The sequence below is a fragment of the Carassius auratus genome, unplaced genomic scaffold (genome assembly GCF_003368295.1).
Source record: "Carassius auratus strain Wakin unplaced genomic scaffold, ASM336829v1 scaf_tig00035737, whole genome shotgun sequence".
NCBI classification, from domain to species: Eukaryota; Metazoa; Chordata; class Actinopteri; order Cypriniformes; family Cyprinidae; genus Carassius; species Carassius auratus.
This window is the reverse complement of record NW_020526259.1, coordinates 5,309-20,000: the sequence shown is the minus strand read 5'-3', so window position 1 is coordinate 20,000 and position 14,692 is coordinate 5,309. Positions and strand designations below refer to the sequence as shown.

General features: G+C 40.7%; 2 protein-coding genes across 2 annotated transcripts in view; both read right to left on the bottom strand.

Moving 5' to 3' along the window:
* LOC113082126 (zinc finger E-box-binding homeobox 2-like) overlaps positions 1-5,062 on the bottom strand; it is a gene marked incomplete at its 3' end in the record, with an annotated part of 31,756 nt that extends 26,694 nt beyond the window's left edge. Inside the window, exon 1 of the mRNA XM_026254001.1 lies at positions 4,078-5,062. Coding sequence (XP_026109786.1) covers positions 4,078-4,135 — 58 coding nt within the window. The remainder of the gene's footprint in view (positions 1-4,077) is intronic.
* A 2,960-nt stretch (positions 5,063-8,022) lies between these two features.
* Positions 8,023-14,390, bottom strand: LOC113082125 (zinc finger protein GLI1-like; the record flags this gene model as incomplete). Its single annotated transcript, XM_026254000.1, has 5 exons — positions 8,023-12,202; positions 12,340-12,637; positions 12,732-12,968; positions 13,984-14,148; positions 14,232-14,390. Coding segments are annotated over 5 exons (3,264 nt in total), but the record flags the coding sequence as incomplete, so codon positions are not given.
* Between the last annotated feature and the right edge of the window lie 302 nt (positions 14,391-14,692).

Below are 14,692 nucleotides of genomic sequence, written 5' to 3'. Positions count from 1 at the left end.
GATATTTTGCTCCTAATTAATTTAGTCAACTATCTCACACATCTTCTGAGCCACTTAAACAGTCTCAATCTCTAACATTTTAAAACATGTCATTTCTTAAAATAAAATGTCCAGCAGAAATAATTATATTGCGATATTACACAACATTAAAATCACAAACTTAGTCTGCAATCTCACAGTTTGAAAAGCATATATTCTCAGCCACTTTTACAGTTAAGTTTGAAATAGAACACATTTGAGCAGAAATAACTATATTGTGATGTATGCAATAACACAGTGTTAAAATGACTTTTGGTCCTAATTTATCTTGCACACCCTCTGAGACATTTTACCGTCTTAGCCACTAAAGGTTTAAAATATATTGCAATTTTTAATGACATTCTGAGCAGAAATAACTATATTGTGATATATAGAGTTATACAGTGTTCTGATTTGGTCAGCGATCTGACGGTGAACACACACAGCTCCTGCGCCACTTTAACTGTCCCAATCTCTGTTTCTTTCTTTTATTCCTCCTCGTTCTCTCTCCTGCTGCGTCTGACGCCTCAGTTCTCTCGTTTGGGGAGCACCACTAATAAACCTTGGAGCCTGGACTCCTCGCTGTCTCGCTCTCGCTCAGATCTCTCTGATTTCTTGCCCAGTTCTCTTCTGTTGTCCAAAATGACAAGCGACTTTTTCTTACTCTCTCTCTCTCTCTCTCTCTCTCTCTCCCTCTCTCTCTGTCGTTTTTCTCTCGCATTCTGCCCACTGTGACAAGACTGTGCCAGAGACACACACACACACGACAGCACACACACACACACACAGCTGGACCCCAGCTGCCTACAAAGGCTGGGGTTTGGAAATCAATGAAGGCGAATGAAAAAAAAGAGTTTAAATAAATTGGCACTTGAAAAAAGAAAACACAAGAAGCAATAAGAGAGAAAGAGAGAGAGAGAAAACACACGCAGAGAGACAATAGGCAAGGAAATGAGCTGTAACTGCAGCACTACGTCAAGACCCAAGGTCAAAGACCATCCGTAATCGCAGATAACAAAGATGCGACGTTGACATCTTGCATTAAGATGTCTGAAATCTGATATCATCCAATCACAAACTTGGCTGGAGTTGTGACAAACGAGAGAGATGCGGACGCCACCCTGGAATCGGCGGCACGTCACTAAATCCTCCGTAGAGAAGACATTCCTCTCGCTGCTGAGGATGATGTTCTCGGACTGAACAACATCTGTGGATCTCAAGCTCATTCTGCGAAGCGTTTCTGGAGCTGCTCAGATGAGAGCGACACCAGCAAAACACAAAACTAAAGAACGGAAAATGTTTTGGACAGATACAATTGCCCATTTATCAAACATATGCTCTGAAAGCATTTTTCTAACATTATAAAAAATTTATTTAGTTTATTAAAAATGTATCATGTGAACATTAGACGAACATTCCATTGTATCTTTTGACATCATTGTATCATTCTGTTACATTTTGAGAATGTTACTTTTGAATGATCTGAACATTCCGAAAACAAACAGTAACATTTGGAAAATGTTAAGTGAACGGACGTCCACCTGAAAAGTTTCATTAAAACGTTCCGTGAACGAGGTATAAAAAATGGTTTGTGCTAACGCTTTGAGAACAATTAAAGCAGATCATTTGAACAAACGTTATATTAACGTCACTGCATGAGCATTTGTTCATAACTTTGAGATTTATGTTTGTCAGTTCTGAGCACGTAACCTGTTAGCTATACTATCGCACTGTCCACTACACACACACACACACACACACACACACACGTGCACATGCAGATGATCATTAATCTGAATCTGCACTGTTTAACACTTAATAGTTGAGAAATGTGCTGTTGAGCCATGAAACAAGCAACGAATGCGTCAGCAAACTCTCACTGTGTTTGTTGCGATTGTGTTTTTTCCTCACAATCATCTGTTCTGCATATGCACCTACACACACACACACACACACACTCACACACACTTATTTTTGTTATAGAAGCGAGAGGGAGACACAATGTAAGGCTGCATTACCTAAAACTTCTTGCATGTCATTGCTCAATGTTTTCCAACATTTTTTGACAGTGCATCATTGTCATTTTACAGTGACCCCCAAAACCTCTACAGACTCTTACGTCACACTTTAACCTGTAAATGTCATTGCATTGAACACTTTACAAATTAAACATTTGACAAAAAAAGAACTGCTAAATCATCGGATATGTTGAAGATGTGGCCAGTCAGTATTGTGGATGCCTACTAGGACACCAGTCTGTGTCTTAAGAAACAGTCTGACCAACTAGCATTTACTGAGCTAACTTTTCCAGTTTCTAGAGTCTCATATAAATCTAATGAATTACTTGTAAGATTGCACAGTTTCTAAGTGGGTTTCTTCAGCAATCACATAAAAGAGCAATGGTTCCCCAAAAAGATCCTAAACAATAGTGCAAACACTCTAAAGAACCTTTTTTTTTAACTACAAAGAAACTTTTGTACAATGGAAAAGTTCCATGGAGCCAATAAAGAGTGCAACCAGTCGCTGACATCCATTAAAAAACAGCTGATTCAAACATTTAAGACTCAAACATGGAGAAAAGAAAAAATACAGCAGCATTTGACTGATAAGATGACGCTTTATAAGCATATTTAAACGACTTATTTGCTCTGATCATCTTGTAAACGGGAATAAAAAGGCTCCGAACCGTACCACTTCATGTTACTTTCACGTATCAGCGACTGACAGAGGAATTAAGGAAGCAAGGTTATTATTGGTAGGGTCACGTCTCACATCTCCTAACACAGTGTGTTTGTGCGAGAGGTGACACAGAGGGCTTCTGCCCGTTAGCTCTGGCCATCACACACGGGTGCGAGGTTGACAAAAATGACACTTTTGTCGCATCCAAAAGAGGAAGCTCTCTAACCACACATACATGCACTCAAATACACACCGTCCTGCATGCATGTCAAACAAATCATCTTCAATCGTGTATAACGATCGCTCAGATGGTCCAGCAAAGCCCTTTCACACTTCTTCTGAACCACTACTGTCTCAGACCTCGGGATAGCGCCGGGAACGACTGTCTCGGCTTTGAGCTTGTCTTGCGTTCATGGGTATATCTACACACAATCTATAAACAAATGTGAAATGTGAAACTAATTAGTTTGTTGAGTGTGACTTTTGTGGGGTATACGTATAAAACAAGTGAATATTTGAGACCACGAGAAGAGGCTCAGAGCTCGAGATGAAACTCTTTCAGGCCCAACGGAGCAACTTTTCTTCAAGAAAACCATTCAGTTCATTTAGTCTTATCGAGTGAGGTGTTAAAACTACTCAAATGTAAATGCAAAATAAAAGAAATGGCTGCACAGCTTAAATTTAAATGCAACTTAAAGTTAATTGCAATTTGAATACACATTTTAATGAAACAAGTGTTTTAATTAGCTTACTTTTATCCCTTTTTGAAAGACAACGCTATCAGAACTGCAGTGAATTTTAGAAAAAAAATACCATTAGCCTAAACAAAAACTGAGTGTGGATTTGAATTGTGATTACAAATTATAGTATTGCATGTATTATTATAATGCATAAGTTAACAATGCTAACAATAATTAAAGCCAGTCACATTAATTTTAAAATCAGCTGTAATCTTCTTAATACTATTCTATAATATTAAAGCAAGATAAACTCACAGTTCTACTTATTTAAACGATTTAGGCATTTTTTTTATTTCGTTTATAGAGAACGATTCATTTTATTGGCAAATACAAATCGAAACAATTATCTGTCCATCGGTTATAAGACACGAGGATGTGAGGAAGTGCAACACATAAAGTAGCTACAGCTGAATGTTGTAAAACTCAATGAAAATGTGATGCTGAGGACTGCAGAAATGATGCAAAGCTGACCGCAAGTTCTGCAAATTTTAAAGCCGACATTCAGAGCAAAATAATAATTAATGCATTCAACTAAAGCTATATAATACTCGTGGAATAATAGTTTAGGAAGTGCTGACGTGCTTTCTTTTCTAGCAGATTAAAAGAGCGCAGGACTGAGCTGATCCGTTCACACACTGACCTCGGTTTCTCCGCGGGTTCGCCTGTTTCCTCCGCTTTCCTCGGCTCCTCTCTGCCATGTCGTGTCCGTGTTTGCCCGGTGAACGCGAGGACGGATCGGCGGATAAACGTCGCTCCGCGTCGCTCTGCAGCAGCGCTCAAACGCGCGTCGCGATCAGCAGGAGCGGCTCTGGTGATGTCATCGGAGGCAGGTCTGGTGTCAGCCCAAACTGCGAAGTGTGCTCGAAGAAAGAAGAATTTGCGCACTTAAAAGTGTGTGATTTCCTAAGGCGGAGTTGCTTTTTTTTTATTAAAGAGATAATTTTGCTTGTGCGTGATATTTGTATAGTCATAAACATCACTGTTACGCATGGGCTACTTAAAAATTAGGCATGCATTGTATTGCTCCTAATAGGATATAACTGGCTAGTGTGCGTGCGAAAAACTTTCAGATTAAAGATAGGCCATATGCATGTAGTTTAATGAAAATGTGATGCTCGTGTTGAGGACTGCAGCATTGATTCCTATGGCTTGCTTAATGAGTTGGGGACGCTTGAAGAGAGCTGGACTGTATGATGATGGTGATGACATCACTGAATCGCCAATGAATTGACTTCAGCTGGAAAGATTACTCTTTGTTATTGTCCTCTTGAATTACCTGTTGACGCTGTAAAGCGCTATGCTATAGCCTAAATAAAGGCGGCTTGACTCAATTATTTTTGCATTTAAGAAGCGCCAGCATACTCAGATTATTTAGGTTTGCAGGTATATTTGTAATCGCAATGAGACTACACGTAATGCATTAGCTTTTAAAATATTAGTTAATGAATGGATCGCACCTGTTCCCGCTTCCCCCTTCAGCCTGTTCTCCCGTTGATCTCTGTAGGAAGTTTTGTATTGTCACCTCTTTTGTGTGAGTAATTGAACTTTAATCTGTTTAGCAAATGAAAAAGAAAACATCAGAAAAACTCAAACACACCGTTCCCGGACCCCTACCTTGGCATTCACACGCATGAACGCGCAATGTCATGATAATGCCGCGCAATAGGGTGGACCTTGATCCCTAAGCGCTTCCAAATGACTTTTTCTGCTTTAAACGATGTTAATGGTTAAGTAATTCTGTTTTCTATTTAATGACAATCTTACTCTTGTAAATCATTATTATTATTAATCTAATTTTGTTGTCATGCAGTAGGCTAATACACTGATCTGAAGTAATACGCCATCTGTGACAGATTATAATATTTTCTGCTCTTTGAAAACTATCGATTATATTCATGTTGTCTTGATTATGCTATGTCTTGTCTCGCGCCAGAAAAAAAAGCGCGGCAACGGATTCTGAGGGGAAACTTTATCTTAATCGTTGTTTTTATAACAGCGGGCGGGTTTCTCCTTTTTGTATGGAAAAAAGCATCTTACAGACATTACAAGAAAACCCACAACACTAAATATTTCCACAGGGTGACCGAGATTTAAAAGAAAATGGTTTGTATAGTTTACTTGGATATTTTGCTTAACATAAACGCCGTAAATTACGTGGCAAGACTTACCCGCCATTCGAACTTTCTTTTATACCAGGTTTTTTTTCAGTAAGCGATTTCAACGTGTTGTGTATACAACTTTACAAAATGCTGTCGATAAAACTGATATCAAAATGTAACAGGCTGCAGTAATTTCCATCGAGAAACATAATGATTAGCTACCTTTGTGTGTGTATATATATATATATATATAGTGAATCCTGTGTATTTTAAAAGCATTTATCAAATTGCTAAGCTATGTTTAATGTTTTGTAGTTAAGATGTCAACTGTTTGTTTATAACACCTTATAAAAATACTGCATTGGTAGGCTACAGTAATAATATCAGAAGGCAATAGCGCTTTAATTTCCATTGAGGAGCAGAATGATTACCATATTGATGTTACAAGGTATTAACAATGTATGAACGATGGTAATTTTTAGCATTCAAAAGGCAAAATGCTAAGCTTGTGTTTGTTGTTTCTAATGGACATTTGTCTTTTCAGAGGCATAAAATAGAGGGTTTCAGGTGGAGAAAGCCAAAGAAAAGGAGAAGGGATGAGAGGTCACAGTCCTTTTGTCCAGGAGAGGAAAGGAGATGGAATGGGTCATAAACCTACACCCTGCTGGGGATCTTAGATGAGAGGGGTAAAGAAGAACAACAAAGAAAAACCTCATTCACCACTTCACCTCTGCCCCTGCAGATGATAATAAGAAAGTGTTTTTAGATGAACGTTATAAATGAGGTACCATTGTCTTTTTATGTGCATACAAAGAGTGCAGTTTGCTGTGTGCAATAAGCCTAAAACCAGTCAGTAAGTGCAAGAATCTGGGCACCAATGAGTTTCGAACACCTCTGTACTCACTGAGGGACGCCCAAGGGTGGGGTGTCCCATAGGGTTTCCAGCACGCACGAGTTTGGCAGGGGTTCAGACAGAGAGCAAAGGGAGGAGTCTTCCTTAACAGCATATTAAACAGGAGTTAATTATATGCCAACCTTTGTTACAAAGAGAATAAAAAGCCTCGACTTGAATGGCGAACCAAGAAAAGAAAAGTCATTATGCTGGTTTCACGTCTTTGCATGTGAAAACCTCAGCGCTTATTTTGCCATTTCCATTTGTATCAGCAACCTCAGCTCAGTAGATTGTGGCTTAAGTCGGGCTGTAGATCTGAGCTCTGTTAAACACTCTTTCTTTAGAAATCAACAGAATGCTATATTCTGGAACACGTTAATTATAGATCGACTAGTACATTTCCTATGCATTTGTTCAATGAGAATTGAGTGCATGTGGCAGTAAGGTTTTGCACTGATTGGGGTTTCAAAATTTATATGCATCACAAAATAAACATCATTTATTTTTGTTTAATGAATTAAAATGGTAAAAAATAGCAAACTAAATTTTTTAGTAAAAAAAGAAAAAAGACAGCACTTAGAGGAATCATTCATGTTCGTAGCACAAACAGTGTGGGATGGCTTCAATACTTGAGGTTACCCTAAATATGAGCAAAAGTAAAGGGATCCTTGCCTGAGCAAAAACCACTAATGATGAAGGAGGGATAGTGTGAGATGAGAGATGGCTGATGGTGGTCAATTCACAAAAACAAGGATGGAAGCAAAGTACAGAGTGATAGGAAGAAGCAGAGATGATCAGTCAGTTATAACAGATGGGAGACGGGGAGAATTGAGTCAGCGGAGTTGGCGATGGTGATTTCGAGGGCAGGTCTTCATTGGACTCATGCCGCACAAAGTAACATATCCGTGGGGCCGAATCAGGGTACCAGGGACCGGGAGCCACAGCATTATAGACTCAAACACACACACTGATATGTAGTGCAGGGAAATCTTTCTTTTGATCTTATAATCAGCGAAAGGGCAAGTATGGAGAGGATTAGCTTTGAGATTTTGGTATTAGTGAGCAAAAATGTTCTCTTTGTAACTAAAGGAGGAGGGATCTAATATGCCAGTGTAACATAAACCCTGTGTGTGGCTTTCAAGACCTCACAAAGACCAGGAGCTGTAGTTTTGATGCCATCTAGAGGACGTTTGACGTGTTTCTAGCTGAAAAAAAGAAAGGCTGCAAGGTTAAAGCATTAAAAAAAGCACTCAGATGGATCATGCGGTTGTCTCCTTTTTTCTATTAAGAGTAGTAAATGGATCAGGGTTATTATAGTTAACTAAAACTAAAAACATAAAAAAAACTTGAGTTAATTGAAATAAAATAAACTGAAATTAAATTAAACTTATTTCAGCTAGTTTAAACATTTCTCATTTTCATATGTGACCCTGGAGTATAATAACCAAAGGGTCGATCAACTAAAATTAAAATGAAAACAAAAAAAATCTATAAATAAACACTAAAATTATAATAGTATCTAAATGTTACTAAAATAAAAATAACAATGACAATGGATATGGATATGCACAAAGAAACACAATACAGCACACCATTTTCTTCCATCACAGGCTCTGTTTATTTATAAACTGGTATAATATAGTACTTTTGTACAAAAATGTAGAAAACGGTATGCAAAAATATCACTTCCTTGTAAATAGATGAGATAAATGCTAATATAAATCTTGAACTTTTGCCTGCAAAAAAAGGTTTGAGTGAACTTGACAAAAACAAACAGAAATGCAAAAACCACAAAATGTTTTTTTTTCTTTAAAAAAAAGGAAATGATAAAAAGAACATTGTTACATTTTTGCAGCAGTATGGAAGCACATGACGTCTAGCTGTCTATGCAAATGATGTCTAGCAAATATCTAGTGTGGACTCGTCTCAGTGCAGGTCGTCTTTGGTATGCCACAGAAAGTGGAAACACTGGGATATTGAAAGGGTTGCAGCCCTTGATAACACTTAAATGATAAAATGATACTTAAAACGAGTTAGGCACAACATATACAGAGTCTTGAAATACCAGAGGACTTAAAACCAACAAATAAAATACCTGCACTGTATGTACCTTTCACACTATATGGAACCTTTAATTAAAATTCATCACTTCTCCTCAGCTCAGTGCTGTTGTCAGTGCAATGCATATGCATGCTAGCTTGGGTTACATAGCGCAGCGTAGATTAAAAGAAACCTTACACAAACCACTCAGTGCCATTACCCTTTAACGTAGCTGTCTGAAAGCAAACTAGTCAAATAATCAGAAAACAAACACTAGAACTCTGAATTAATATTATGACTCAAAGGCTCCTGTATAGACCTAGAGATAGTTAACAAGGCTTCAAAATACTGTTTGTAATCTGCCATTATTAGTTAACAATGCATTTTAGTGAGAACACACTTTCTCCTAAGCCCAAAGTATATGCATGTACTCTTTACCCTCAGCTTGAGAAAACACCTTTCTTGCACTAATTAGTCAGTCCACAAGGTGGCGACATTAGGGTACAAGAAAAAAAACGTGATAGAACGACAAACTACTGGAGATGCAACAAGAATATAGACACCTGCTAGTTTAATAGAGAACAAAGACTTTTGTTTTTATTGCTCATAACTTCAGTAGAGAAATAGCACAGACATCGGCAAACATGAAACTATGCCAGCCAGCTGTGTTTTTGTGCACTATAACGTAGAGTATACTTTGAAAGGCTATGCATTTCTACTGTACTCATACATTAAGTGTTCATATACTTTGGGCTTCATACTGAGCTTATATATCTATCAGTGTTTCTATCTGACTGTCCATGTGTCTCATCTGTCGAGTTTTCTCCAACATGTCGTACCTGTGAGGAATCAAAGAGGCCACAACGGTTCAAGGCACTTGAGTCCTGTCTTTACCAATACTTCTAGAGAACTTGCCTACCAGCTTCCTTAACATGTTCGCTCACTTAGTATTTCAGTCTTCTTATGTAGAGTTCACGTGGCTTTTGTGTCAGTCCAAGTCTGTATATGCATCAAAAAGGAGATTTTCTTTATACTATCTTGCGACCATTTACAGTCCAAAGCTCATATTTACATTTTAAACAAGATTTCGATCGTAAACAGTCTCACAGTAGTGACCGGAATGCCCCTTCACTAATTGTCATTAGGCCTCTGTGGTAATGTTCAGCAATCATATTTTACACAATTACAAAACTATTATGCAAAATCTCTGAGATCCCATGAAGGACTCCAGTAGAACCGTTAGTACCTGACGCAAGAAAGGGACGTCCAGAGGAACCTTTAGTGTTGAGTCTACATGCTCACTTTGGCCCAATTATATGTATGAACTCTTTAAGACAATGTGTTCAAATACTTGTTCTCCCCAGCAAGGGACGTCAACATCGAGGTCATGTCCCCGACTGCCATATTGGAAAGGCCACTTGGAAGGGTGATAGAGGTTTGGGGTGTGGTGAGACGAGAGGAGGTCTGAGAGGAGCACTGGTGGTGACCCAGAGGTGGGTTTACTGGACTGTAAGATGAAGGTTCTTGGTCATCAATGATGGAAGTAAAGTCAATCTGAGCGTTCTCCAAGTCCAGGTTTTCTAAGGCGTTGGACATGGGTGCAGGGTCTGAGTAGGCCATCGAGGTGGGCTTGGTACTAGGGTCTATCCCTGTCAGGTGCTGCTGGGCCAGGCATGGTCCATCCGGAGTCTTCTCAATGTCATGGTGCATGTGTATCTGGCCTGAGTAGTACATGGGGTTGTTGTTGTTATTGGTGAAGTTTTCCGAATTCTGCTGCTGTTGTTGAACTGGTGGGAGACGGACTCCTCTTCTGGGACTGGCGGTGGAGTGGACCGGGCTCAGGTGAGTCGGGCTGCCCATGTAAGCTCCACTTGTTTGCTGGGATAGGCTGTTTTGGCGACTCAGAGGCTTTCGTCCCTGAGGTGGTCGTGGCACCATATCTGGCCCGTAGCAGGATCCCTGCATCCCTGCGGTAGGCTCCTTGATGGAACCTGGAACTCGATTTTGCTGTGGGCTCATCAAATTCTGATTAGGGTAGCCCTGGTAGGAGTTTCCAGGATAAAGATTCTGGTTAGCTTGCTGATGTCCTCCCATTTCAATGCCATCGGGCTTCACAGAGAGACCATCCGTTTGCTCTTGTTGCTGTTCCCAAAGGAGCGCTTGCTGGGACTGCACATAATTCCTCACCATCATTTCCTTCATTTGATGCATTGGCGTCTGCGACCTACGGCTCTCCGTTAGTGCAAGATTGATCCCTCCACCACTCGGGAACGATCCGACTTGGCTCTGCTGTGGAATACTGACTTGTGTTCCCATCTGGCCGTGACGGAAGTCACAGTTTGCATTGGAGGACCTACCCATGATGCCTTGACCTGACTGCGGTGGATACGCCTGCATATTCACATCATGCCGATGCTGGTGTAATGGTTTAGTGTTCTGGCAAGAACTGGACCCTCCTATGGATGAATGGAACTGCTCTGGTTTTACAGTAACTCTTTGATGTCCAGGGTCAGATGTAGGGTTGTACACACCCTGTTGAGGGTAGTGTTGTCCTTGCATGCCTGCACACTGGTACTGGATATCGGTCTGAGGGCTGTGGAGCTGGTTGGTCTGACCCCAGGGTCCTGATCCAACACCCTGGCTGGGATAATGTGGACCGGAGGGGCTAAGCTGACAGTTGCTCATGCCGAACTCAGCTTGCTGTAGAAGATTGTTTGCAATGTCAGATTGACCCATTATCCCAGTGGCACAGATCTCCTCATGCTGGTATTGACCTTGCATTGGAGACTGGTAGACTTGATCCATACAACTAAGTCCTTCTTGTCCGGGAGACATTTGACTTGCATTGTGAGGGTGGTGGGGAGGTTGCTGGTAGCCCATAAAGCCTCGGTCTCCACCTCGGATCATGTTGCCTTGCTCTCTGCCATCAGCAGTCCCATGAGGATCTATGGCCATGGCCTCCATCATGACATTTTCAGTGATGCTTGGTGGACGAGGCGAGTACATGTGCCTGTTGAGAGGGCCATCAGATCCGCACTGTTGCAGTGCATTGCGGCGACTCATAAGGGACACATTGCTTAAGCTGTTAAAGCGTTGCACCTTGGGTAAACCCTGTGTGTCCGCACCAGAGCGTACTGGATCGCTGGCGCGCCTCGTGTTGTTCCCAGGTGCCTGATGTGGATAAATCACTCCAGTGCCATATTCGGCATTAGCACTGTGCCTCCTCGTGCCACCTTGCTGCAGAAACAGAGGAAGAGGCTGGCCACGGCATTCCCTCAGGAATCTTCCAGGGTTGCCAGGTTGGTCCATGTTGGGTAACGGGGTTGGCGGTGGGCCGCCTGTTGCTGCTGCATATTTAGCTTTCAGACTATACTGCTGCGCAGGAGTCAGACTCGGTAGACCTGGCAACCCCCCGGGGTTCTGGCATGATCCGCCCCTTTGGCTGTTCTGAGGAGACAGTGGGTCACTGGGAACATCGGCTCCCATTACGGACTGGCAGTGACCCACTTGGGACACGTCGCTGGAGCGCCTGCTTGATAGGTAGGGCGAGACCAAAGACGAACGGCGGCTCACTGTGTAGGCAGAGCTGAGGCTGCTGGTGCCACTGCCCCGCCGGTCGTTTGGGGGGCAGGGTATTCCCATTCCACTAACTCCGGCTACATCCGGGGCAGAAAGCTCCATTACACGCCGGTTGGAGAGCAAGGGTGAAGGAGCACACATGCCCATCATCTCTCCTGTTGTTGAAAGGTGCAGAGGAGGAAGTTCGTATGAGAATTATACAAACGGCAGACAATTGAAATCAAAATAGCATGTCAACAAAATGAATTCACCAGATTGACACTGATTGCAAACAAAGATAAAGATCTTTCACCTGGGAGAGCCGGCAGTTTATTCCCTGCGCTCCGCCCAGGTGGTGTTGACCGGCGAATTTGCTTCAGTTTGTCGATCTTCAGGTTCTCCAACCTCTTCAAGGCCTGAACGGACATGCACATTCCGCTCGACTCGGGCCCGCCGGTGTTCCCGGTGTTCTCCTCTTGTGTGGTCAGGTCCTCCAGACTCCCCGCCGCATTGAGGTTCATCTCCACTCCGCTGTCATTATTGTTAGCGCTCCCTAGTGGAGAACGTTCACTACTACAAGATGACTGGCCGCCAGGACTTGGCTGGGATTTCTAGAAATGATTCAAGACATATTGTAGTTACTATTCACACAGCTATGCGTTACAATGGATAGCCAAGAGAAAAAGAGTGCCAGGCTTGTCTTACCAGTGTGGTTTCTGGAGCGAGTAATTTGCAGTCCTCTCTGCTTCTCTCCTCTTTTTCTATCAGAAGTTCAGAGCTATGTCCTGCACTGGTCAGACCCGGAGGACGTGGTCCGGTGTCTCCGCGGTGCTTTTTAGTGATGTGAGCCTCGGGTCCGTGCACCGTCTTCACGTGCTTCCTCAGAGAGCTCGGGTCGGTATAGCGCTTCGTACAGCCCTGGATCTTACACACGTACGGTTTCTAAAGGCCAGAAACAGGAGAGCCTGGTTGGCATGTAATCTGCAGCTGTAGCCAAATGTTTGGAAACAAAGCTACATTTATGCATTGTTTACTACAGGCTTATAGCTTTTTTAGATTTTGTCCTTTGACAATAAATAAGCTATTTTATTTTATAGTAAATTAATGGAATCATAAATTGCATTCAGTGTTTGTACATTTTTAGTTTGCAATCAGTGCATCTCTCAAAATAAAGTGCTCTGTGATTAGAAAGATGTAGAAATAACAATTAACTAAAAAATGTGTTGCTGTAAAAAAACATACAAATAAGAAATTTTGAAAATAAAATACAATGATGTTTTTTAATATGAAATCAATCCACCAGTAGGTGGCAGCAAAAACTCTTTAAATGATTCATTTAGTCATTCATTCAACCAATTCATTCAAACAGAAAGAAGATCATTCAATTGCAGTGTTTTTCATAATAATTGCATTCAATATTTAATAAATTATTTTTGTAACATTTTTTGTTTTAGTCATAGATTTTGTTCCTTGAGAAAAAATAATCTGCCTTTTTTAAGTAATAATTTAATGCAATAATAAATTGCACTGTTTGTACAGTGTTTTATTATGTTTTAGTCAGTTTTTCACCTTTGACATTAAATAAGCTATTTTATTTTATAATCAATGAATGCAGGATATTAAGTAAAGATCATGTTCCATGAAGATATTAACAAATTACTTAATTTTTGATTAGTAATATGCATTGCTAAGAATTAATTTGAACAACTTTAAAGGCAATTTTCTCAAAATGTAGATTTTTTTGCTCCCTCAGATTCCAGATTTTCAAATAGTTGTATCTCAGACAAATATTGTTCTTCTAACAAACCACACATCACTGGAAAGAGGATTTATTCGGCTTCAGATGATGCATATATCTCAATTTTAAAAAATTACTCTTATGCCAGGTTTTTTTGCTCCAGGGTCTCATATGTGTATGCATATTTTATTTCTAGTTTTATTTAGTGCATGAGTTTACCTCGTTGGAGTGTGTTCGGTTCTGATGCTTTGCGCGGTCGGATGCATTGGAGAAAGCCTTGTTGCAGCCCTCGTGTTCACACACATAGGGTTTCTCTCCGGTGTGCGAGCGCAGATGAGTCTTCAGGTTCTCCAGACGCGAGTACGCTTTATTACAGCCTTCGAACTGAGACGCACAAACAGAAACATCTGCGTCACATCAGTGTTTTCAAGAGCGTTCCCACACCGAGCGTCAGAGCGAGTACTCACAGTGCACTTGTGAGGTTTCTCTCCCGTGTGTCTGCGCATGTGCACCACCAGCATGTACTGGGCTTTAAAGGGCCGCTGCTCTCGAGAACAGTCCGTCCAGTGACACACGAACTCCTTCTTCTCTCCGTGGATGTGCTCGTTATTGATGTGCTGCACAGAGAATCAGAGGAGAAGCAGATTATGACGACAAACAACAGATGCTCGATGGAGGAACAAAGCTGTTGGTACCAGTGTTATTCCAGCTTGTATTATAGTATTTATTAATATTTTGTATTGGCTTTTTTTCTGTTTTCGATTTTAGTTTAAGTTCTAGTCATTTTGTTATGTGCTCTTATAATTTTATTAGCTTTAAAAAAAAACATATTTCTATTTTTTTAATTTCAGTTAACTGTTATAGTATTTATTGATATTTTGAATTAGCTTTTATTTTTATATTTTCATTTATTTAATTAATTTTAGTA